We start from the raw sequence: 26,428 nt of genomic DNA on the forward strand, positions 1-26,428 counted from the left end.
CAATAATGGTTATTATAGAGAGGAGAAAAGGAGGTGTGACCCAGCATGTCCGTAGTGCTGGCAGGAAATCCCTCGCTTCTCAGTGCTCTGTCCTGAGCACTTGGCACTCCATATGGCAGCCATATGATGCCGTTTATAAAGACGCCCTGGGGCTGGATGGAAGGACTTGCCAAACAAGCAGGACGACCTGCTTTTAGATCTTCTGTGTCCATTAGCAGCTGCGAACAACAGTTGTACTTATAGTCACGGTGCTGTGGAGGCAGAGGCAAGGAGAGTCCTGTGGTCTTTCTGGTCAGCCAGTCTAGCTGAATTGGTGCTCTCCAGGGTTAGTGGTTCAAGTGTCACACTAGAGCTCTTACGGTGCCTTTGCGTCCTGTGACCTGACACAAAGCAGTTAGAGGAACGGCTGCAGTCTGTGATCATTGCTAGCTACACATGCTATGCAATGTCTGCATGAGTAAAAGCACCCATTAACTTCAAAACTGAGATGCCCTTTCCTTTGGGGTCCTAGAACTGTCCCCTTCCATGTTTATAAAAACATTCAGACAGCTTTGAACGAGTAAGGAAGTCAATAAGCCAATGTCAGACTCTTGTTTATTATTCTTCCTTCTTTCCTGTTTTTGCTTCTTTCCTCTTCCTCCCTCTTTCTTACCTTCTTTCCTTCTTTTTTCCCACCTAAGACAAAGTCTCATGTAGCCCAGGTTGTCTTTGAACTGCCTATGCACCTAAGGCTGACCTGGAACTCCTGATCCTCCTGCCTCTACCTCCCAATTGTGACAAATCTTTATCAACCATTTATTTTTTGAAGTACAGTATTAGATTTGGATTTGGGATGAATATATTGATTATTTCATAAAATTAAAATTATGCTTTAAGGTAGGCTGAAGAGAAGCCTCTGTTGGCAAAGCTCTTATGCAAGCGTGGGATTTGTATTTGATCCCAGAACACAAGTAGAAAAGACTGGTATGGCTTTCATCTCAACATTGAGGGTGGATGACACTTGAAGAATGACACCTAAGGCTGACCTCTGACCTCCACAAGCACACACACACACAAATGCACACCTCCCCCATACATGTGTATCCACATAACACACACACATATACACACACACAGAGCTCATCCAACAGCTACACTCCTGTAACTTACACTAAAGTAATGAGACTGAAGCCAAACTCTAATAAAATCCAATCTGAAACACAAAAATTTATTAGAATAAAAATACATATACAATGTCCAACATCAAAATTATTTCATGTCACATGTATTTTTTTTTACCTGTATTAGTTTTTTAAAAATGCTTTAAAACTCTATGCTTTAAATAATTTGCACATATGTAAACAAGTCTTAGATTAACAAAGATGCCATTATACCTGTTAGATACTGAACATCAATATTTAGGAACGGGAACTACAAGTTATGCCCTGCTACACTAAGCATTTGGAAGGAAGGACGGAGGAAGATAAGAATAGTCCCCTTGAGCTGAGCTGAGCTGCAGGGTGAGATATTTAGTACCAAATGTCGACCAAACAACGTTAAAAGCATTCATGGAAAAATCACTTTGTTTTTTCCAGTGTTTGCATAGTCTAAGTTATTTAAAAACAATTAAAAAAAAAATCTCCAAATTTGTTTTTTTTAGAAAAAGAGACAAATGTCTGATACTACTTAGGATCTGTGGTTTTCTTCCTAAGTCTTTGTCCCACTTAGGAAAAAAAAGAAGTGCTACAAACATTCACAAGTCCACCAAAGAGGAAATAGATAAGATTAGGACTGACATTTCAAGCTGCCTTTTGGAAAGAAAATTAAAAACAGAGGTAGACGGTTAAATATTAGTGGCCAAGTTACTCAGGTGACTAATTTTTTGCCTTGGTATACATTTACTCAACTTTTATACTTGAAGCCAAATAGTAAATAACTTTAGGAGAAGAAAGCAAAAACCTAGCAGAAATTATCTTCCTTATGCCAATGAAAAGTAAGCCAGGCTTGGGAACCCCCATTAAGGATGTGATTGTTCAAAGCGCACTATCGTTCATGCATTTATTAAAGCGAGGGAATGGGCCGTGCTGCTACGATTCTTAGGTATATCCGAGGCTATGCCACAAGCCATGCCGTGCCTGCTCAGTCCAAGTAGGACTGAAGGGTGCCTCGACGCCGGACGTCACAGGTCCAGCAGTGGAAGCCTCCTCCCAGGGAGTTGGCATTTCGGATGTTAACCTTAATGGTACTGATACCTACGTTGAAAGAGAAAGACAAGGTCAGCTAGCCGGACTAATAGGAAGACCCTCCGACAGAGAGTTAGCTCAGACACGTAGAGCAACACTGAGGTTCCAATCCCTCAGGACAGTCCACTCCACAGTGGGCTTTTCCTTTTGAATTGGATTTTCGTTGTATACATCACCTAACCCAGCCCACCACTAACACAACATCTTCAACACAAAAGTCCACGGACACTCAAGTTGTGTTCTATTGATTGTTCATAGCCTGGCATGAGCAGGCGCCCAGCAAGTACTAAAATCAAATACTGAGGAGATGACTGTCTGTGAGCACCATAAGGACACGTCCCTCCTTTACAGGTTGGCTGTGCCAGGCCACCTCACGGAAAGGACAGGTCAGCACTGCAGTTTAACATCTGGGCTGTGTAGTTATTGAGGTGTCAGGGCTGAGCAGACAATTAGCTTTATCTGGCACCGTTTGTAAGGACCGGTCTACAGTGGGAACAGGCTACTTCACTAACAGCCCTCAGAAAAAGAGTACGCTATGTTAGACACAGTGGGGCTTTAAAACAGACAATCTGTTCTTCTGCCTCCTTCATCGGAGGGGACAGATGAGCTGCAGAGTCACTGCTGTACTCACAGTGTGGTGTGGAGAGCTAGGAGGCATGAGAAAGACTCCCCCAGGGTCCTCCTCCTATGTGGGGGCTTGAAGACTTAAGAGTGGGGTGTGAATGTGGGATACGAGAAGCAGCTAAGTTCTGTCTCCTCATAGCAGGGAATCATATGACGAAACTTAGAGAAGTTCTCCATGTCTGAAAGACTTTAGCTACAAAATTAAAGCTATCAGATCAGATTATTTGGCATTTTCACTTGCTTGAGAAAAAACAAACAAACAAATCATAATAGATGAAAAATAGGTGAACCCAAGTAATTTTGTTACTTACCGAAAGCCAAGGAAAAAGTAAGTGCCTTGGCGTTACGGGCCCAACCACTAGATTCTGCTCAATTCAAAAGTGCCAAGCTATCTTTTAAAAATCAATTCTACATTAAGGATGAATGTGGCAAGTAAGAAAATAATCTTCTATGGAGTTTATCTGAAATGTAGAGCAAGATTTTAACAGCCTAATTTCAAGAAGTAAGCTGCCTGCTTATTACTGAGTTCACACCGAGGATCTGTCAAATGTCTTAACTTGGCTCACACACATTGCCTGTGCCCGTCAGCTCACATAAAGTCCGTTCTTTCACTGTTTCCCTCAACAGTATTAGAATCTTGATCTAAAACTTAGATGGCAGAACAGGAAAACTTTATCCCAAGTAAAGAGCAGCCCTGCTCTTTGAGAGCAGAGTGGCTGCGTGGTGTCCTTTAGTGTTTTTCAGAGCTATGTTTACCTGTTCTTAATGCACACATACGCCACTTTTCCAGTTGCACCCTTGTAAGCCTCCTAAAACGTGCGATTACACTAAATTACACCTGAAGAACCTTCAGTAATTTCTTCTTTGGAGAAGGCAGAAAAACTCACTCGAGTGTGGGTTACACTCAACACACGGGCACCAGGAAGCCGGCAGAGACTTCCTGCCAAGGGGTGTTTCAGAAACTCACGATGCATTCCCAGCTTTTAGGGGCTATGCTTATTAGAAACAAACAAACAAACAAACAAACAAACAAACAAAAACTCTAGACAATTATAAAATAACGATTCGGTGCCTTCAAAGGAAGCATAAATTGAATTCAGTAAACCATATGCTAGACTAGCATGCGTTTTTCTTCGCTTACTGGTGAACATTTACACACGTGACAACATGCTGCACCCATCACACGTACCCAGCTTCTCAAACATCTTCTGAATTGGGACTTCATTGGCATCCACCATCACTCGTTTCTCATCCAGCATTAAGACATTCATGGAAAGCCATTTGGATGACATCCAGAGAGGATGGTCTGCAAGAAGCAACAGCTGTTAGACCCCATGTGTCTGCTCCCATCCTTGTTAAGGGCAAGGACTTAGAAGGGGAGGGCACTGGAGCGACAGCTCAGTCCCTTTGCTGCTTCACTTCCTGCGTGAAAACTCATTTTACTATCTTATGTTACCTTTTTCTTTCTGACAAGTTTTCTCTGTGACACAAGATGACGCTAAACTTGCAATCCCCCTGCCTCAGCCTTCTCTATGCTGGTCTAACAGGCCCGTCCCACCATGATCTGCTTTGTTTGCATTTTTAACTAGTTTTTTTGTACTACTGGGCATCAACCCCAAGGCCTTAAACATGCTAGGCAAGTGCTCTACCACTTGAACTACGTCCCCAGCTCTGAAAACTTATTTTAATTGTAAAACAACATATCTATAAATATTACAAATCAATCCATATTCATCAGACATTTAGAATTCATCCCACATTGTTTTAGAAGTCATATCTTGTTTTATGTAATTAAAAAAATTCTGTCTTCTTATTTCCAATTTCTATGAAACAAAACCAAACACATGTCTCAGCCTTACTCTAGCTCAGCAATCGCATTACTGCTCTGTGGGGAGACGCTGTCTCTAGTTTGACAAAAGTTGACTGTCTCTACAGGATATAAAAGTGGACATACCGAAATGGGTGGGGGGAGGGAGGAATGGGAGGATACAAGGGATGGGATAAACATTGAGATGTAACAAGAATAAATTAATAAAAAGAAAAAAAAATGGAAAAAAAAAGTGGACATACCGTCGGGGATGACTGGTGTTGGAGGAGTAACTATGGTCCATCCTGCTTTCTTGAAAAGATCGATCTGTAAGACCAAACAACCCAACGGACTTAACTCCACATTTGCTATTTGGTTTCTGGCAGCCTTTTTGTGTTTTTATTTTTTTTAAGATGGGGTCTGCCATGTAGCCCCATCTGGCCTTGATCTTGCAATCCTACCTACTCAGTGTCATTAGTAGTTAGGATTACAGGCATGTGCTATGATGCTCTGCTGTCTTCATGATTAATGACCCTTTTTGGGAAGCTGTCTCCTCCATTTCCAAAATAAAGACACAATTTTTTTTTTAAAGTTGATGATTTTGTTCAAGTTATAATTTAAAATAGTGGTGGATGCCCATACTGGGTCTGTACAAGACTGAGTTTGTTGACCCAGGAGCTCAGGTCAAGGAGGGACTCAGTGGTCCCACGTTCCCTAATGAACTGTTTGCTATTCATAGAATCACTGCCTTCACTTCGTACCCAGTGCTCACACAGATGGCCTTGGTTAAGCTAAATGGGTCACAAAATCAAACCAAAAGTAATGAATCTGGGAGAAGGACTGTCAGGGAGGAGAGGATGAGAGGTGGAAGAGAGAATGCATTGTGTGCCTGAAGTTGTCAAAGAACAAAGTTAATCATGTGGCGTGTGTGTGTGTGTGTGTGTGTGTGTGTAATTTGTTTCCTCCTAGTGATGATAGAAGGCAACAGAACTTTGAAAGCTTTTCAAGTTTCAAATTTTAAAATACCAAAGATAATTTGCCAAAGCATCCTCACTAAAGAAAATTTAAATGTCTCCTATTTAGTTATAGGAAAACAACATTGCAATGATGTCAAACTCACAGTCTATATGCTCCACAGTCCTATCAGATTTCAGAGACACAGTCTCAAAGCACCATAGTTGGCACTATCTATCCATTATAAGCCAGCCATCTCTATGCACAGCCATACACTCAGTATGTCAACACATTCTATTAAAATGAAATGAATCATCTTGGTCATTGGGTGTGAAAATAAGGGAAATAAACTGTGCACAGTAGGCAAGTACTTCTGAAAAGGTGTCCTGCAGCCTTGCAAATAACTGCCCAGCAGGACTGAGGGGCAGCAGACCAGACAAGAGGCTGTGTGTGACAGGCAGGGAACAGCGGCAGCTTGGCAGATCTGCTTTTCTCCAGAATTGGGCAGGCACAAGGGAGTCTGACCCACTTGAGGGGGAAAGCACCCAGCGCTTGGTGACACTGCTCTGGCCACACCGAAGTCACTTGCTCATAATCTTGTTGAACTGAGCTTTGAAATGGTTAGGAAATCACTGTTGAATAATGTAGTGAGATGCATAAATTTGATGCTTTGACAACAGCAAACAGCTAAAATCTAAGCCGAATGACATTGTACTAACCATCACAACAGCAGGGCAGATCTCTGCATGTTGATTATCTTGTAAATACACCCCAAGCAATTCAGTGTCTGATAATAATGTCACCGAACATTGCTAAATTTGTCATTCAGGACCACTAGGAATCGTGGAAATAGTAGAAGTATCGATCTTCTGTTTAAAACGAGGTTGCTAGGCTCTCTGGCTTTTCTGGTGTTCTAACAACTTTCCTACCTGATGACATGGTCGGTCAGGGTTGGAGAGCACAAGGCCAGGCCCAATGATGTTGAAGGTGGCATCGATGTGCATCGGATTGGGGTCTTTAAAAGAGATGATATGTACTCTGTAGTCCGGAGCAAGATGCCTGCGCATCCACTTGATGCCCAGGTAGTTTGTCACCTGAAAATAAGAACAACCTTTAAAGGATTCCACTCTAAGTTTGGAAAACCAAAAATATGTAGGATTAAAAAAAAAATTTTTTTTTTTTAATTTAGGGATAAAGAATGTAATAATGTAGTTTGAGATCTCAGAGCCAGCCTTCAGTAACCTGGCTTCTCTGTGCAAAAATATCTCTTCCAGCTCGGATGAAATCAGCGGCGTCAAAGCATGGCTCGAACTCAGTCGTCACGAACTTCCCCTGAGCGGCCAATTTGTGTCTGTCTTCCACAGAATGGATGGGGTAGTCCTGGTTGGGGCAAGAATGAATACACACAATGCATTTATTTTCTTAAGGAACTTATTTACAAGGATATACATAATCTTTAAAAAATCAGTTCAACAGCATTATTTCCCAAAATACTACCATTCAACTCTAGCTTAAAGCACCCATAGAAAAGACATTGGTCTGTGATGATCAGTTCTAGCTGCCAATCTGATTGGATTAAGGAAAGCCTCAGGGATTACTGAAGCACAGAGCTTTGGCATGTCCAACAACAATTAGATTATGAGGGGCTCTAGGCTAATTGATGGATTAATCTCTTGATGGAATCAAATAATATCTTGATGATCACATTATTGAGAGGTGGTGAAAATTAGGAGGTGGGGGGCCTGGTTGGGAAAAAAATAAGTTACTGGGAGTGTGTTTTTCGGGGCTCTATCTTGCTCTGGTCTCTTCTTATATTTCCCCCCACCCCTCTTTTCTGTCTGTAAGAAGTCGAAACATCTCCTGCATGCTTCTGCCAAAGCATGTGGGTGGAGCCAGCCAATGAAATCACCAAACCATGAGCCAAAATATGTCCTTTCTCACTTAAGTACCTGGTCCCAGCCAACAGAAAAGTAACAGGAACGAATGAAAACAATAAAACCGTAACAACAACAGAATGTGAGACTAGGCATTAGAGTAACTTCCTGTCACTTAAAAAAGTGGTGCAAAGCACTAACTGATTAGGAAAACAGCCCACGACACCCATACGCATGCGCGCAGCTAGGTTACACCACTGAAAGCCAGTGGCATGGGGTCACAGTGCTCCTTTAAAGAAGGAATTTGGTCCTGAGCCCAATTCATAACCTAAAACGAAATGCTGTGTTTATCTCTGCCAAATTTGGTTTTGCTGGGCTTATTTTTCATTTCTTTCAATTCTGTCTTTAAACACCTGGGATAATTTTAAAATTATCTCCATAAGGGATTTTTCTTTTCTTTTTCTTTTGAAACTCTTTTTTTTTTTTTTTTTTTTTTTTTTTTTTAGACAGGGTTTCTTTGTGTAGCCTTGGCTGCCCTGGACTTGCTTTGTAGACCAGGCTGGCCTTGAACTCACAGTGATCCGCCTGCCTCTGCTTCCTGAGTGCTGGGATTAAAGGTGTACGCCACCACACCCAGTCCATAAGGGATTTTTCTCTGAACAGTTAGCTTAATAAGGACATACATCCCTTGTGTTTGTGAGGGGATTTGTTCTAGTACCCCAAAGATACCAAAACCTATGGATGTCGAAGTCCATTGCATAAAATTGCACAGCATTTGCATAGGACCGATGCGTGTCCTTCTATATCTTTTAAAACATGCCTAGATTATTTCCAGTCTTCAGTGCAAGCCAAATGCTATGCTGAATAACAGGGCAGGTACAATTTTTAAAAATATTATTTATTTACGGTTGGTTGGATTCATGGATGCAGACCCTGCAGGTGGAAGGCCCACTACACGTCTCATCTTACTGTGTTTCTGGTGATTACTAGACGCATTTTGCTGGAAGAAGAGAGAGACTTTAACCTAAAGATTTTTGTGGCTCCAGCAGTGAATAGCAATGTACCCTTAGGACAAGTTTTGCTCCCTGTGAGGAAATGATACCACTCCCTTCTAGAGTTCTTATAAAAACAAATATGATTGCTGATAATAAATATGAGCCCAGGACTGGGTACAGAGTCATCAATACATGCTAGCTATTGTCATTGCTGTTATGTTCGCTAACGTTTCCTGTTAGATTCATCTAAACGTAATCAGTTTTAAAGCTGAAATGCATGGTATATGCACAGCACCAGAGAAGTCCTTTCTTTTCCTCTGTGGGTTTTCTGGAACAGTTACTGGCAAGCAGGTTTATATCTAGGTACCTACCTGGTCATAGAGCTCATCAGCCATTGTGGGCTTGGGTGCTGTTGTCCACTTGGCACCACGGTGGAAGTAGTCTTTGATAATTGACCTGTACGCTCGGTACTCAAAGAAGCGTGAACGCCACGCCATGGGAGCCTCTATGATCTCATTCCCCACAACCATCAGGATGTCTCGAGGCATCGCACTGTATAAACCTATTGGTCCAAAGAGTTCCATGGGCACCTTAGTGACGCAGATTTCCAAGACATCAAAGCGCACATGGCATAATCCCTTTGTAGAAAGAGTTTACTGAAAACCTTGCAGGTTTATATATTTGTCTAAAACAGGGCAAATGGGACGATTCACACGAGAACGGATTGTTGGCAAGAATTCCCCGCTAGGTGGTAATGTCATGCAAACATGGAAAGGAAGAAGTGAGAGATAATTTGAATTACCAAGCCTTCTCCACTTGTAGGCACCCCACCCCCTTTTTTAAGATACAGAAACAGGCCGGGTGTAGTGGTGCACGCCTTTAATCCCAGCACTCAGGAGGCAGAGGCAGGTGGATCGCTGTGAATTCAAGGCCAGCCTGGTCTACAAAGCGAGTCCAGGACAGCCAAGGCTACACAGAGAAACCCTGTCTTGAAAAACAAACAAACCAACAAACAAAACAAAACACAAAAAACAAAGCAAAACAAATTTAGAAAGCCAAAAAAAAAAAAAGATACAGAAACAGAATTCATAAGGGGCAGCACCACGTGATAAAAACTAAGCTAAGATCACCCAGAAAAAAAAAAAATAAGTTACAGCACTCAAGAGAAGTTGTGAAGTAATGGCAGCTTTAAAAGGGGAGATGTTTCCATTCTCCCTTAAAAAAAAAAAAAAAAAAAAAAAAAAAAGAACTAAGTGTATATCTATCTGTGTGGGAGTATGAGCATCTGTGGAGGCTGGAAGACAGTGTCAGATGGCGTGGAGCTGGAGTTACAAGCCGGTAGGAGCTGCCCGGTGTGGGTGCTGTGACCACTAAACTCTCAGGTCCTCTGCAAAGAGTCATAACCGATCTTAACTGTTCAGCCACGTCTCCAGCCTCTCTACTTCCCTTTTAATTTCTGTTGTTGAGGAAAGCAAAGTACAGCGCACTCACTGTTCTTATGTAGACTGTTTGTAAGGCTTAGAAGTTTAGAATGTGCACACCTCAATCATATCAAAAGGAACCGGACTCTTCTCATTGGTAATCTCTACAGTTTTGAAGGCTTAGTAAAGTAAAACAAAGGATTACTCAGGAAATTCTAAGAGCGCTCTCCTTATGCATCCAAGAAAGACTCTGAAAACCAAGGCTCCGTCAGATCACTTCCCTGCCAGTTCTTACCTGTAGACTCAAAATCAGGAGTCCTGTACTTCAGTGACCAGTCGATGGGGTCAGGCCGCCTCACGGTCACTCCTTCCATTGTTAAAATATTGCACATTTCTTCAACTTCGGCAACAGCCTTCTTCAAATGATCTTTGGGAAAATAAAGACCTCCATTTTTCTGGTAAAACGGCCAGTACTTTTCGTATGTATTAGCCTAGAAGCAGAAGAAAATAAATGACACCATTACAAGAGAATAATACAGCTCAACGTAGATTCCTAGGCCATGAAGAACTACTTGTATGGCATGAGAGGAAGCCAGACTACAAACAGATCTTGTTCAGAGCTGGGCCCCAGCGCTGAGCATGTTGGCCTCTGCACAGAAACTTGGGTCCCCTGGAAGAGCAGGCAGTACCCTTAACCACCGAGCAGCTCTCTTCAGACCATGAGTAGATATTGTGAGACCTTCGATTTTTCTCCCTCAGATCTCATGCCCAGTCCCTAACAGCTTGTCTGTCCCTAGTACAGGCTTGGAATCTTCTGGGCCTTGCTTCACAGACAAAACAAGACATAGATACTCTTGTTTTAGAGTCCCAGTGAGATTAAACAAGAAAACCAACGAAACAGAGAGAACAAAAAGCCCGACTATACTTTCAGGAAAACAACACTTTACAAGACTGTGTGTGTGTGTGTGTGTGTGTGTGTGTGTGTGTGTGTGTGTGTGTGTTGGGGGGGGCGTGGATATCTTCCCGTGTTAAGATTAGGAAACATTTTCAAATGTGCTTTATATGTCTTAACATGCACGGCTCACTTTCCCACTGGACAGAGTTTGCATTTAACAAAACTGTGTAGCAATGCAAGCCAGGCTTCGGGGCTCATGTCTTACACGTAACACCACCCCCACTTTTCTCGAATCCGACCTCACATCACTTCAGGCCCTTCTGGAAGAAAATAATCTCAAATGTAAGTTCACAGAGTCTCAGTACCGTAGCAGTTACGTGTGTAAAAGCTTTCCAAAGGTTATAAACAAAACACAAAAAAATTTAAAAAGATTACATTAAGATTGCTTTGCATGCATCTAAGTAACTAGTCGGTTTAAAGAAACACACTGGGAATGAGCATGATGCGTCTTATAACCCAGACAGATGAAGCAGAGAAGCCAGACCCCAAGAAAAGCTCTTAAAATGCCAAAGCAACACTGGAAAAGCCACGGGACATTTTAACATTTTTTAAGTTAAAACAAAACAAAACAAACACTTTCAAAGCAGTTATCATTTTTTTTTCAAGTTTCTTTGTATTACTGGTTGATGAGCCAACTATCAGTTCTAATCATGTCTTATACATGAGGTTTGGACCTCAAATAGGACATTTGTGGATAGTAGACAGTAATTAAAAGAGGTGGCAATGATGGGTTATAGACTCAAGTGTGTTGGACTATGCTTAGTTTAGCTAGATACCCATAGCACTTAGCAATCCGATCCAAAAGGCAGGGCGCTCAAACATGGCCTTTTCACACGCAACATCGTTTGCTCACTTCTAACCTGAATAAACAGGACAGGAACTTCAGTCCCCTGACTGGACGGTGTTTCACACAGAGTCAGGGGCTTGGCTACTATGTTCTGCAAGTTTGCATATTTTCAACATGATGTATAAAACCTTCTAAAGCTAGAATCATTTGTTATGGTTCTTGTTCTTAAAGATTTTTGTTTTGTTTTCTTTGTTTTGAGACAGGTCTCGTCTTGCAACCCTGACTGGCCTGGCATTCACTAATTCGCTATCTAGACCAGACTGACCTTGGTCTCACAGAGACCTGCCTTCCTTTGCCAAGTGTGGGGAGTAAGGGAGTGCGCCACCACACTTGGCGTTTACTTATCAGAACTGGACCAAATGTCTAGATCTTTAATGTCAAAGGCATTTTTTTTTTTCTAGACTATGCCTCTGTTTCCTTATTTACTTAGTTTGATAAGTAAAAAAATACGTGGATGTAACCTAGCTTCTAGTTAGGCTGGGACTCCCACTGGATGATAGAGAAAAAAACTGAAAAGCAGATCTTTCAAAAAAACATGAAGACTTCTGGGTAACTATGATCTGAAAGCTGGCTTGTTGGTAAACTAAGGTCTACAAGCCAAATCCAGGCAGCCTGCTTATTTTTATAGACAAATATTTAAGGGGACACACCATGCTTATTTGTTTACCCAGGGCCTGTGGCTGCTTTCCCCTAGTGGCAGGGTTGAGGGAAAAAAAAAAAAAAAAAGCTGCAATGTAGATGTGTGTTCTCTGCAAAGCCTGAATTACTTATTGTCTGACCCTCTAGAGAAAAAAAAGTTTGCTGGTCCCTGTTCTGATTAACTTGACTTTTGAAGACCTACACACAAACAGCAGGCTCAATTTCTGACCCAGAAAAAGTGTTATCAGCACTAAACATTTGAATATTTTTATGGCTAATCCATTCTTACAAAAACAAACAAAACAAGACAAACAAACAAACACAAAAACTCCTAACACCAAACCAAAACAAGAAGTAGTTTTCTACCCCCTAGGAATTTCTTCAATAGCATCTGGACAGAGAGGACTGCAATGCCTTTCTCTTTTCCTCTCTGACACATCCTGGTACGACTACCCCATCCATTCACTGCTCCCCTCTTCTCATGCCAGGCACATCTTCTACAGTCCACTAAGGGACAAGAAGCCTTTGACAATCCAACACTGAGTTGCAGCAGACACAGCCATGTCATCTTGCCAGACTCACTCAAAAGTATCCGGTGTGAGTATCAGAGCAAACCTTGCCTTGATATGAGACGCTAAAGTCAACTATCCTGGGAGAAAAATATTGTTTTAACAAATGCTCGTGCAGTTTATAATCTGGCAAATGTTGAACAAAGTCCAAATGATCAGGGTAGATTACATTTTCCAAGAAAGAGTTAGAAATTGTTTATGCTTCCTCTATAACCTTGCCAAATGAGCTGACAATCATTTGCCAGGTGTTTTCCAGCTAATGAACACTGCACTGTGGCACATGATGTCTTTAGTAATCCGTGGCAGAGGCAAAGCTGCACTCCTGGAGTTGTGACAGCCCCCACATGCTAAGCCCTCTGTGCAGAATCTGTCTGCCACATTAATTTTCAAACACCCTCTTTGGAAAGCTAATAAATACCAAGAGACACAAACTTTGTGTTAAACTAGCATTATGCTTGTATCACATTAACCCTAATTAAGAGTATTTTTTTTTTAAAGTCCTCTATCAAGGGCCTTATTTTTTTTAAGAGACAAAAATCAATTATTTGCTACATTTTACAAAAGAAAAGGGCATTAAGTTTTTGAAATAGTATTTTCTGAACGGTTATTTCTTGCTCCTTTAAAAAATATTCCCCAACACGTATGTCTTGTAACATTTTAGACTTTATTCATGTAGAGACACTTTACTACATTATTTTATCATTATTTTCTTTTTGAAATGAGGTTTTGCGACACAGGACAGGTTGCTCTTGAACTCAAGATCCTTCTGACCCAATCTCCTGACCACTAGCATTATAGGCATGTGCCAGCAAGCCCATCCATTATCCGATTTTTTTTTTTTTTTCTTTTTGAGACAGGGTTTCTCTGTGTAGCCTTGACTGTCCTGGACTCACTTTGTAGTCCAGGTTGGCCTCAAACTCACAGCGATCTGCCTGCCTCTGCCTCCCGAGTCATGGGATTAAAGGCGTGCGCCACCACACCGGGCTTTGATTTCTTATTGTTCTGAAGTAGAGTAATTATCTATATTCCTGGGCCTTGTGACACATGTCTGCCCCCTAGCATCAGGAGACAGAGGCAGGAGAATCATGAATTCAAGCTCATCTTGAATGCCTAGCAAGTTTAGGACTAGCCTAGGCTTCATGAGACTCGTCTGTCTGTCTATCTCCTTTCTAGAGGATATATATATATCTTCTATTTACTTTCTTCTCCCCCAGTACCTAGCTTAGTTTGTCACATAAAATGGATATAACGAGAACCATGAATGAAATCACTATGGCTAATGCTACTGATATCTACAGCTATCATACCCCCAGCTCTTGTGATATACTTCTGTGATGGAACTGGCAAATTGGATCCATACAACTATGACTTGTAATTTCCATATTTTGTGTTTTTCAACATATAACTTTATACCTTCAGGTTTAAGTCTGAGAAGTAGCTAGTCAACGTATTCACTATTATTATTATTATTATTATTATTATTATTATTTTAGGTTTTTCAAGACAGAATTTCTCTGTGTAGCCTTGCCTGTCCTAGACTTGCTTTGTAGACCAGGCTGGCCTCGAACTCACAGCGATCCACCTGCCTCTGCCTCCTGAGTGCTGGGATCAAAGGTGTGTGCCACCATGCCCTGCTTGTCAACTTCTTAATAGGAATTCTGCAGGTCAAGCAGTTGATAAGACTAGTTATCCAACTTTTATCAAATAGCTAGCTCAATGCAGGCCTCCTGACTTCAATGGCATCATTCCACAAGCACTTTAAGCTACAGAGTCTAAAGTCATAAATCACATGACAAAGCACTTCAAATGGTGTCTGGATTTCAGATTCCATAAGATCACATGATATTGGGGCTGGAAAAATGGTTTCCTGATTAAGACCACTTGCTGCTCTTCCATAGGACCTGAATTCAGTTCCCACCACCCATGTCTGGCAGCTTAGAACCATTTGTAGCTCTAACTCCAGGGCATCTGACATCCTCTTCTGGTCTCCATAGGCATGTGCACGCACCTGAATTTGAATTTTTCCATTCAAAATGGTTAGGGATACTTTTTTTTCCTCAAGAAAATTATATGAAAGACTGTGTTTTATTTTATTTTAAAATATAAGGATTGCATATAAATTAACCTGCTCATGAAATTTCATTTATCAAAACCGAAGGCATATTCATAACAATAGGAACAAACTACTGCTGTCTCTGCAGGGTCTCATTCCCAGAACTGACTTCCTTCAGAGTGCGTTGTAGCCACCCAATGCTTGGCGTATAGCTCTCCTTTGCACTTCAGCTGCCTCACCAGCTGGGTGGCATAAGATGCTTAGAGTCTGCATCAATGTGCACATCCTATCTCTCCAAACAGAAATGAAGCCTCTTTATGCCAATGTACTTCTGGTGATGGAAGATCTGCCACACACTTATTTCCTCACTCTACATTACAAATAAAAATGCATGTATTTAGGAAGTGTACTCAAGTACACTCAAGATGTATTTACAACTTATGATTACCAACATCTTAGGAACGGCCTACAGTGTGGAAGGGACCTTTATAAAACACACCACAGTCACCTGAACACTAGCCCATTAGGACCCTGGCCATAAGAATACTGCAAGTAAATACTAGGAGGATTTGTTGTTGTTGTTGTTGTTGAGACAGGGTTTCTTTATGTAGCCCTTGCTGTCCTGGAACTCACTCTGTAGACCAGGTTGGCCTCAAACTCAGATTCACCTGCCTCTGCCTCCCGAGAGCTGGGATTAAAGGTACACACCACCGCTACTCAGCTCTAGGAGTTTATTTTTAAATAGGTAGATATTACTGGTTGCCAGAAAATTCTGGAAGGTACTGGGAAAGGAGTTTTGGAGCTAGGTAGTGGTAGAAGGGAGTTCAGGAAAATGGGCGAGAGACACTGGGTGGGACAAAGGCATGGTTCTTATTGGTCCTTCTTTGTTTGCTAAAGTCTGCTAAACATCCAGGTGGAGTACTAGAAGAGAAAAAGAAGCTTAAATAGAAATGACTATCTGCTTACCTGCCATACTAACACACCTCTAAGATGAGGCATTAAGTGAACTGGGAGACCTGGAAGTGCAGAGCCAGCTTGTGGAGAAACCTGAATACCACGGGTGCTTTGTCCTCAGCCACGAAAGGAGGGAGTTAGTAAAACAGAGGAATCACGGGGGGTACAGTGAGTCACATGATCAAATTTGGGTTTAAAACGAATCACTCCAATACTGGCTGGATATGGGCTGGAGAGGGGAGTGAATGGGGGAGGGGTGGATGGGAGCTAACAGCAACAGTCCAGGAGGAGATAAGCTCCAGACCTGGGGCAGAGGCCGTGGCATTGGGCATGGGGCACTTGGGGCAGAGGCCGTGGCATGGGGCATGGGGCACTTGGGGCAGAGGCCGTGGCATGGGGCATGGGGCACCTGGAGCAGAGGCCGTGGCATGGGGCATGGGGCACCTAGCTTCCTTTCACAAAAGACTTGATGTTGAGGATGTGACTGCAGGAGACATCATCAAAGATCTCTGGTGTTTTGATTTGATTAAATAAAACTGTCAAAAGTTAAAAAAGGAAGAAAGTGGGGCTTTGGCTTGGCAGTGTCTAGGGGTCCTGTGGCAATACCCACTATGGACTTCCCAGTGTAGACCTAGACTACACGTCATGTAGGGGAATGGTCTGGCCTGGAGTGAAGGAGGAGCTGGAGCTGTGAGGGCGGCTACCAGAACGGGACAGAAGGTGAAACCGCAGGCTAACAACTTGTGAAGAGGAATACCCAAAGAATCGCTTCCCAGGAAAGTTCTCCTAGACTCCCAGGGGGGGCTTAGGGAAGGAAGAAATTTGTAAATAATACCAAATACTAGTCATATCAAGCAAAATAACTTAAATTACGCCCCCTACCCCAGTGAAGTGAGAACAGTTGCATTGAAGGGGGGGGGGGGGACCCACAGGATGCTGAGGACCTGCTTGTAGGCCACAGCCACTCCTGGCTTACCTTCACCTCCACCGTGAATGGGGGGACACAGGCATTTTCTGCTCTGCCCACTATCACTTCCTCTAAAGGGTCCCATTCGTTGTAAGAGGAGACAGGGCAGTCCTTGGGCAGAGGATCAGTGGCCTTGTCTTCAGCTGCACAGGAATTCTGGGAGGAAGCAGTAGCTGCCTGGGTGCTCTGGAAAGTTCGCTGCACACATCCTATCAAAGATCCTCCAAGCTTCAAGAATTAAAAAAAAAAAAAAAGAAAGAAAGAAAGAAAAAGAAAAAGAAAAAAGAAAAAGCCAAACAAAGCAGGGTTACAGTGTGAGAACCAGGATAATAGACAGATCTATACTCTAAGAGATACTAAGATGTTGGTTAATAGAGGGGTTTTGGGATGATTAAACACACACACACACACACACACACACACACACACACACACACACACCTTTTTGTTGAGTATAGATTGTTTTTGTTCATTTGTATTGCTTGCTGTAATTTTAAACCTCTAGGAAGATCTGGATCCCAGCCACCACCTTCCCCGTTTCTATTTCAGAAGTTTCAGCAACCAAGCTTTCAGATCTACTCTCAGAAGATAGGCCATCCTCTTCCCTCAGTACCCAATAGCTCCCAGCCATGCCCAGCGGGGGAGGAAGTCTTTCTTCCTCAGTCTGGAAGGTTACCAAAACTGGGCTGTTTTTACTGTACATGACGTAGAACATCTGAAATGACCTTATCTTTCAGAATAAGCAGCCCCAACCTATTTTTTAAAAAAAATCTGGCATATACTTCACAATTTTTTAGCATTTCAAGTCAGAGAGTGACTATCATCTGCACCATATGACATATGGTCCGGGGCACCCTAGTCACTATAAGGACTAACCCTGGCAGGCACAGAATTTAAACTTAAAAAGCACTCTAAGCATGTCACAACTTCTTTTTTAAAACGCAGGCCTACATAACCTAGAATGGAAGATTTCCTCACCCACCCACCCATGGGCAAACCTCACCCCTGTCCTCAAACTCTATCAGTCTGTTAAAAGCCTTCTAGAAGGGGCTGGAGGGACCCCAGGGTGGAGATCCAAAGCAAGAGGCTAAGTGACAACTGCTCAAGAACCAGCTGCCGGCAGAACTCAACTGCCAGAGCTATTCCTGTCGAGGAGCAAGGGAGAGTCTGCAGGCATGCGCGGACATCCCAGGGAAGCGGACCGCAGGGCAGAGCAGCAGGTGGGGGAACAGGATGTACTCCTTCCAACTCCCCTGTAAACCACAGGATTCCGTGTCACAGCTGGAGCCAGCCTACAGGCTCCGTTTACCCACTCACAAGCATCTTCCCAGAAAACGCCCTCGCGGGTCACGGAACCTAGACCACGCCACGCTTTTACTGGGGAGTCCAGTCTCTCTCTGGGTCCCCACCCTACATCCTACAGAGGTCCCCAGGCCCCGGAGGAACGCACCCGAGAGCCGATGTAGTGCACCGCCTCGGCGCCTCGGCTACCGCCGCGCAGACACCGCACCCTCAGCATCGCTCCGGTCCCAGCTGCTCCGCGTGCACAAGGTCCCAGCCGCCGTCCTCGCGCTAGCTCCTAGCCGGTGGCGGCGGCGCACGCTGCTTTTGTAGCCGCGCCCCGGGCCCGGCCCATTGGCTGCTGGGAGCAGGTGGCCGCAGCGTCTGCGGGCCACGTCTTGGGGCTGGCCCCTTTTTAGCTTGGGCGTCCCGGGACTGACTGGCCCAGGTCAAAGCCGCGAAGAAGAACCGAAGGGAGGTTACCCAGTGCCTAGAAGGAGTGGCCCGTTAGTCTATCTTTTTGGAAGTCCATTTTACAACCTGAATGCGCAAAACCCAAACACAGTCGTAGGCTTAAGTTCAAGTGTGTACACTGACCCAGAACCCCAAGTGACACTGAATGAAGTGACCCTGCGTTAGCCTCCAATTTTTGTGACCTGAGCCTGTGTGGCCGTCTTTAGTAGAAGTAAGGGAGGGGTTGCATATAGCTTCTTTTTCCCAAGCACATCTTAGAATGTTTCTTCCTAAACGACTTGGGTGCTTGATTGCAAAGTAAATTAGGTCCCTTGCAGAGGAGTCTGAACTAGATTTGTAGAACTAAAACTAGAGAACACGAGTAGACACGTCGCTTCCTAACGGAAGGGACAGATTTGAGTACCGTGTGTGTGTGTGTGTGTGTGTGTGTGTGTGTGTGTGTGTGTGTGTGTGTGAATGTTGCTCTGTGCTTTGTATTAGAGTCTGGCTACGTAATCCAGGCCTTCACTCTCTTTAATTCTGTGTGCACGGTGAGCATACCCGGGTTCTCTGTGTTCTGTTTTCTAGAAACTGGGCTCTGTTGCATTGATTGTTCCTAGGTCAAGTCTAGGCGGCTCCGAGAGTTGTATGATAATGAGATAATACTCCACCAAGAGAGAGGCCTTGAGGTCCCTGTTCGGTGAGAGGAGCCAGTGAGTCTAGATTCCTAGCTCCGCTCTGCTCCTAATACGCTGTGTGGCTTAGACTCACAAGCCTTGACCCTCCTAATGACGGCTCATTCCGCTAGTGAGGGCTTTGGGAAATCTTATGAATTTCTCAAAGCGTAAAAAAAGCACTTTCATCCTAGAAGGCCACAATCATCACTGGGTGAACTTAGGGTCACCTGAGATGTACCCTTCTCATGAAAGGGGTTTAAAAAGATGGCAAAGGCCAGGGATACTGCTTAGTCACCAAATGCTCACCCAATACGCATTTTAAAACAGCCAAACAACCAAACCAAACCTCACCTCACCACAAACCTTCCAAGGCCCGGCATAGTGGCTCAGGCTACACAGCAAGATCAAGGCCAGTTTGGAGTACCTGAGACCCTGTCTCAAACAAACAAAGGCTGGTAAACTCACATAACAAAACCTTTACTTTGCTTCACTTCAGTTCTGGCTGAGATCTGAAAGCATCCTCGTGTCTCTCATTATTTTCGTTTTGAAAGTGTAAGATCTAAGAGTGTCTGACTAAAATGAGGCTAGGGCGCAATTTAGTTTTAGATAATGTAAGACTCTCACAGCCAAACAGACTCCCTTATCTCTTGGAAGACAGTAGGGAGAAAAAAAAAAGTGGGATAGAGCCGCACACAGCAGTCCTACGGTTATAAAAGCAAAGCAAATCACCTATCCTGTACTCGCTCCCTGCCCCTACTATGTTGAGGGCTAAAAAAAAAAAAAAAAAAAAAAAAAAAAAAAGTTCTGTAGCCTTTTCTCTTTTGGGGCGGGGTAAGCTCATTAACTGAAATAATTGCATGTCTTCTGTACTGGTTGTATGTTTAATACTGTAACTAACACTGTAAGGCATTTGTAGTAATACTTGACAGTGCCCTGGCCTTTAGTTGCTGCTCATTCAGAAGATGTGCAGTGCAGTGTCAACTCTTGTTTCTCCTCTCACTGTTGATAACACAATAGCAGTGGCCGAGCCGATACCTGTAGGACGTTGGCGGTGTTGTGGTAATATCTACGGCATCCTAAAGCCTGACAGCAGTGTGCTCTGTGCATTAGTTTAAAGGCACAGTTTAGAGCACCATGGGGGTGGGAAGATGAAGAGCAAGGGCTAGGAAATGACCCCAGAAGCACGGGAAAGGAGTTTTGATTTTACTTTCTCCCTCATTGATGTTGCTGTGGAGATGATGCCGAGTTCTACTTCATTCCAAGCAATAAAACATAGAGTTTTGGAAGTATTTTTCTGAGGCTAAAATGAAACAAACAAACAAACAAAAAACTAATAAGGGCACTGGGTCAGCAAAATGAACAGCCTGTAATAAGAACCCAGATCTCGTTGCTGTGGTTAACACCAAACCCGTGTGTAGGCATGGAGTTTCTGAAAAATTTTCACCTGTGCACACACAATGGGTCAGGTAAGTTACCTGTAGAAGTCACCTGTTCTGAGATAAGTTTGTATCTTTAGTGTACGGGATGGGATACTCTCAAATTAAATCAGAAAAAAAATATGGCAATACTCAAGTTCCAATAAGTCAACTAAAGTATATCTTCACAACTAGAATGCAAATAAGGAAAGCTGCCATTTAGATATTACCAGACTCCTAACGACATGCTGCTATATCAGACCAGTGCCTTGCTTGTCTGCCACAAGAGAAGCTTCCTCTTGGAACAAATACAGAGACCCAGAGCCAGACATTATGACCAAAATAAGAGACCTCGGAACACTCAGTCCTAGATGGGATATCTCTATCAAATCCCTCTCTTCAGGGCTCAGGGACCTCTGAAGAAGAGGAGGCTGAAAGACCGTAAGAGCCAGAGGGAATGGAGGACACCAAGAAGACAAGGCCTTTCAAACACTGATCCGCAGATGAACTAACTCACAGAGACTGTGGCAGCACGCAAAGGGGCTGCACAGGCTCAAGCCAGATGGGGGGGGTCCCAGCGCTGAGAGAGGGAATTGGAGGCAAGCACCCATCCCTAATGTAGAAGCGATCTCTAATTGGTAACCACTTACAAAGGAAAAATTAGTTTTCACCAGTGGAGAAAAACCACCGTGTGCCCAGCGGTAAATAGACGGCCAACTGAAAACTGCTCAATGCAATTTTTGGAGGTTCCTTATCTCATAATGTGAAACTTGTTGACAAGAATGAGCCCTCCAACTTTTCAGCTCACAAAGCAACCTTCTCCTTTCTGGGACCCTTGACGTGAGGGAAGAGGGGGAGGAGTCACCCAAGCAGGCCAAGACTAAGAGATCTGGAGGCTGAAAGATAAGGCCCTCCTTGTAAAGTATCAAACAGTGTGTGGGCTTCTCTGTGAGAACCTTGTGAGCTCTGGCGATTCAGTTTTTCCTCTCCAGTATCTCCGCATCTCCTCCTCCTCCCCTTTCTCCATCTCTTTCCCACTTCTCCCACTCTTCCTTCTTCTTCTTCTTCTTCTTCTTCTTCTTCTTCTTCTTCTTCTTCTTCTTCTTCTTCTTCTTCTTCTTCTTCTTCTTCATCCTTGTTGTCTACCTCTGTGATGCTAGGGATCAAATTCAGTGCCTCGAATGTGGTAATCAAGCACTTGACCTCTGAGCCATATCCCTGGGCATCCTTTTTCATAGTGCTATCCTTCTTTCTTGCCTAATCAATTTGAGGGGCTAATGAAACCCCATTTTGTACCTAGGATGCTATGGGTTGGCCTTTTTTACCCGATACCCAATGTTTTTCTAGCTCACAGCAGTCTCTCCTGGAGTCTCCTATAGTCCAGTTTTCTTTCCATAGCCTCTAGACTCCTCAAGGACAGGGGGTCAGTTTTCTCTTCCACTCTACCCTGAGCACAGCAGAGCTCTCAACCAATTGTTCAATGCTGAAAACCCAGCCATCTTTCTCTGTTGTTTTACTGTTTTTGACTTCCAATGAAGCGTTGAAAGCTCGTGCAGGCAGCCTGGGCACTACAACTGCACAAAAATCCTCTCAGGGTTTGTGTCAGCTGTGAACAGCACCTCCTAATGCTTTCAGCAGAAGACAGCTTCAAAGAGAAGCACCAGTGAAGGTAAACTCAGCTTTCTCTAAGCATTTAAAACGATCCCAGCTTAAGACAGCCTTCAAACTGATCTGGCCCCGAGAAGACCAGAAGAAACAAGAGAACCCTTTTCCGACAGACTTTCTTATATCTTTCCCATTAGTTTCTAGCCATCCTCTACAAGTCCAGTGCAATGGATGCTTTCATGTAAGCTAAAAGATGGAGGTCAACCAGTCTGGCAGTATCTGGATACCAGTGTGTATGCGGGCAAGTTGCTTGGTGGGAAAACAATTGCCTTTGTGTCTCATCACACGCTACTTGCAGAGTTAACCAGTTTCCTTTGATATAATCCACACAGCACACAAGCTCATCTGTGGTTTCTCTCTCATTCCATTCTTGGAGCCCGAACTCCTCTTCCACTCCGTTTTCAGCAATATTCCTCAAGCGGACTCTCATTTTTGTCTCTGGTCTAGATCTTTAGAAGAAAACCCTATAAAGAAAGAAAGAGATTGAATGATAAAGTGCCAGAGAATGGTTCAGGAAGTGGCAACACATTTGACATAGGCCAAAGTTCTTGACTCTCAAACGAACAAACACATTTTTTTTCTTAGTGAATAGTTCTTTTTTCTTTTTCTTTTTCTAGTTTTAGATTTAAATGTTTGTTATTTATTGTGTGCATGTGAGCACACAAGTCCATAAATGTGTGCATGCGTGGATCTCAGAGAACATCCTAAGGGAGTCAGTTCTTCTCTTCTGCTGTGTAGGTCCTAGGAATTGAACTTGGGTCATCAGGCTTTGCAGCGAGGAACATCATTGGCCCCTGGATGCTTATTAGGTAAATGAATAAAGTTAAGATTTAGAATAAAATAATTCCACCATAGGACAGAGCATGCATCCTTTAAGAAGGAGATTTCAAATTATCAAGACAACTTTGATATCAAAACCTAATGCCTTGAGCTAGTGTCTTGGCCTGGAGATGCAACAAGCAATCTGTAGTTCTCTCTGCTTCTAAGTACCCTGTCTACTTCTCTACACAAGACATTATTATTTTTATAATGAGAGAAAGAACTCCCTAAGAGCTGTTTTTCTTTAGACACAGATATTTCCTTGTTGTCAGTGATATTTTCCTCTGCAACTCAGCTCAGGCAAAACAGTAGGCACTGCTCTGAGAGAAAGCCTCCCACGGCCACCTGGCTCCCCTCAGCCCACAGGCTGTTCTGGAGGGGACAGGAGATAAGCGTGGGAAAGCCTTTCTGCCTGGCTCCTTTGCACACTTTGCCAGGTACTCTAAGCTCTGTGCTTGCTGTCTCACTGTTGTCTGTCTCACATAATGTTGGTGAGCAACTTTCCAGAATTACCGTTCTCCAAAATAAGGGTTTCTGTTCTCTGGGAGTCCATAACATCCTGATCTTGAGCAGTGTCACAGAAGAAGAAAGCTGTCCTGTCATTCTCTCCACCTATGAGCAAAGTCGCAAAATACTGCTGTAGCCATGTACCCTGGCTTTAAGAAAGCCCAGTGTGAACAGTTATTCAGAATTTGAAAGCTTAGTTACAAACTTTTGCTTAGGAAGCCTCAATTTCTGCTTCTACTATTATTCAAAATGTAAGGGCAGGAAAAATAAAATACCAGGACTGCGTATTGCATGGCCTAAGCCAGAAACTTTGTGAGGTGAAAATTGAATGGACCAAGAGGCAGTTTTTTTGTTTTTTTTGTTTTTTTTTTTTTTAATGGAGGTCTAGTTTACAAGTGGCAGACTATGACAGCTGACATACTGCCTTTCCTGGAAAGCAATTAACTCACTTCAGTGGACATATTTCAAGCTTGCCGATCTTCCTAGCAAAGGTGTCTGTGACATCATGTGTGGATTAGCTTAGCTTTGTAGCAGAGAGTGAAATGTCAGGACTCAGAAGACCCTCAATGGGTGTGGGGGGTTAGGGGATGGAGTGTGCAGTGTGTGTGTGGGGGTGAGGGAGTAGGAGGTGGTGTGTGTGGGTGTGTGTGGGGCTGGTGGGGCATGGGGAGTGACCCGAATAATCTTCAACTTTTCCTACCCAGTCACTTAGATATATGTTTGCTATTATTGGACTGAGTCTGGTTAGATGGAATACTGTTTCATACAATCCTAGGTTTTGTGACTAAAGTTCCTTTACCTTCTACAGAGGGGGTGAATTGATTTCCTGTGGTCCAGTGCATGCTGCTAATTCCCACGTAAGCACTTACCTCACAGCTGTAAGAGCCTTCTTGTAGAGATATCTCTTTTACCAGGTCTAGACCTCCGGAGAGATTTTGTAGTTAATACAGCAACTCCCACCTAGTGCATGTTTGTGGAATTCATTGCCTATTCCAAAAGTCCCCTTCAAATTGATTCCACAATTGAATACAATATTGAAAATGTTTGAGGGAGTTTTTTTTTGAGGGAGCTTTTTTAAAAATACAATTTTAGACCAGAAACAGACCTCTTACTATAGGTGGGATACACAGCTGAAGAAAGCTTGATGAATTTTAATTTTTTTCATGTGTTTGTGGGAAATTACTAATTTATTCATTTGCAAGAATTCAGCTCTCAGGGCCTTATGCATGTTAGGGAAGCATTTTTCAACTGAGTTACAACTGAAATCTTTTTGTTTTTTTAATTTTTGAGACAGAGTCTCCTTAAGTTCCCCAGGTTGGCCTTTAACTTTCCTTGAACATATATATGGTCTTTTTGCCTTAGCCTCCAGAGTAGCTGGTATTACAGACAGGAGCTGCCATGTCATTCTATTTTAATGTTTGGATTTACAATAAAGTTATGAAGATGGTACAAAGAAGGTCTGTAGGCTCATCAGCTTGATGCAGCTGCCTTCAGTCTTACCTCCTTACATAGTCATCATTCACGGGTCCTCAATATTAGTCCAAACCAAGGAAACAAAGCTGTGAATGAGTAACTAAACTTTAGATCGGGGATTTTGACAGTTCTAAGGTTCCCTTTCTGTTCTAGGATTTAACCCAGGAGACCACATCCTTTATCTGTGCAACTCTTCTTGATAACTGCATCTTATTCTTTTTTTTTTTTTTTTCGAGACAGGGTTTCTCTGTGTAGCCTTGGCCATCCTGGACTCACTTTGTAGACGAGGCTGGCCTCGAACTCACAGCGATCCGCCTGCCTCTGCCTCCCGAGTGCTGGGATTAAAGGCGTGTGCCACCACGCCCGGCTATTCTTTTTATTTTATATGACTGATAGTTTTGAGGAGTTTGAAGTTCTATGTAATGTACTGTTGGTTAATTTTTATGCTGTTCTTATGAGCTTTTGGAAAGAAATAAACTGCTCTTTTATTGCATCCACTCAGGAGGTGTGTGTGGGGATATCTTCGTCTCACTGGTAATAGTAATCCTGATAGTTTAAATAAAAACATGTTTCTTAGCTGTGAATTAGTGTCAGCACCCACCCCAACCCAACCACTATCCTTTAGAAATGAGTCAACCAGAATTGGAAGAAAGGTGAAGTTCTTTTGTAAGGAAGATATTTATCTTTCTCCATTTGTTTATGAAAAATTTAGTTTAATAAATAATAGTATTTTGAGATTATGAGAGTTAAGCTAAAATTATAAAAGTGCAATGCAGCAACTTTTGGCAGGTACGCCAGGTCAGCCAGGGATACATTGCTAGAACCTGTCAAAAATTTAAAAACGAAAATAAATGGGTAACAAAACAAAGTAAAAACAAAAACAAACCTACCAGGTGTGGTGGCACATGCTTTTCATCCCAGTACTTGGGAGGCAGAGGCAGGTGGATTGCTGTGAATTTGAGGCCAGCCTGGTCTACAAAGCAAGTCTAGGATAGCTAAGGCCACACAGAGAAACCCTGTCTTCAAAACCAAAACCAAAACAAACAAAAACCCAAACAAACAAATAATATCCTACCTACCTCAAAGAAGATGATGAGCATCAAAGAACCTCCTTATGAACATGGCTCCAAATGTGGCACACAAGCCACTGGGCAAAATATCCTCCTTTTGGCTACAGACAGAATTCTGCCTAAAAGTAGGCAACCTTGGATGTAGGCAGAGTCGACGGCCAAACTCTGCCAAGACAGGGGAAGCAAG

The 26,428-nt window shown here is 43.0% G+C and overlaps 1 protein-coding gene across 1 annotated transcript; it reads right to left on the minus strand.

Moving 5' to 3' along the window:
* Positions 1-1,625: 1,625 nt before the first annotated feature.
* Positions 1,626-18,494, minus strand: Gatm (glycine amidinotransferase). The gene is made up of 9 exons (XM_051144522.1): positions 18,332-18,494; positions 16,891-17,109; positions 10,193-10,388; positions 8,848-9,038; positions 6,850-6,987; positions 6,537-6,701; positions 4,917-4,980; positions 4,036-4,152; positions 1,626-2,231 (listed from the first exon to the last, which is right to left on the minus strand). Exons 1-9 carry the CDS (start codon positions 18,398-18,400, stop codon positions 2,119-2,121), a joined length of 1,272 nt encoding a protein of 423 aa, XP_051000479.1. The 5' UTR covers positions 18,401-18,494; the 3' UTR covers positions 1,626-2,118.
* Between the last annotated feature and the right edge of the window lie 7,934 nt (positions 18,495-26,428).

Source organism: Acomys russatus, chromosome 4 (assembly GCF_903995435.1).
Source record: "Acomys russatus chromosome 4, mAcoRus1.1, whole genome shotgun sequence".
Lineage (NCBI taxonomy): Eukaryota > Metazoa > Chordata > Mammalia > Rodentia > Muridae > Acomys > Acomys russatus.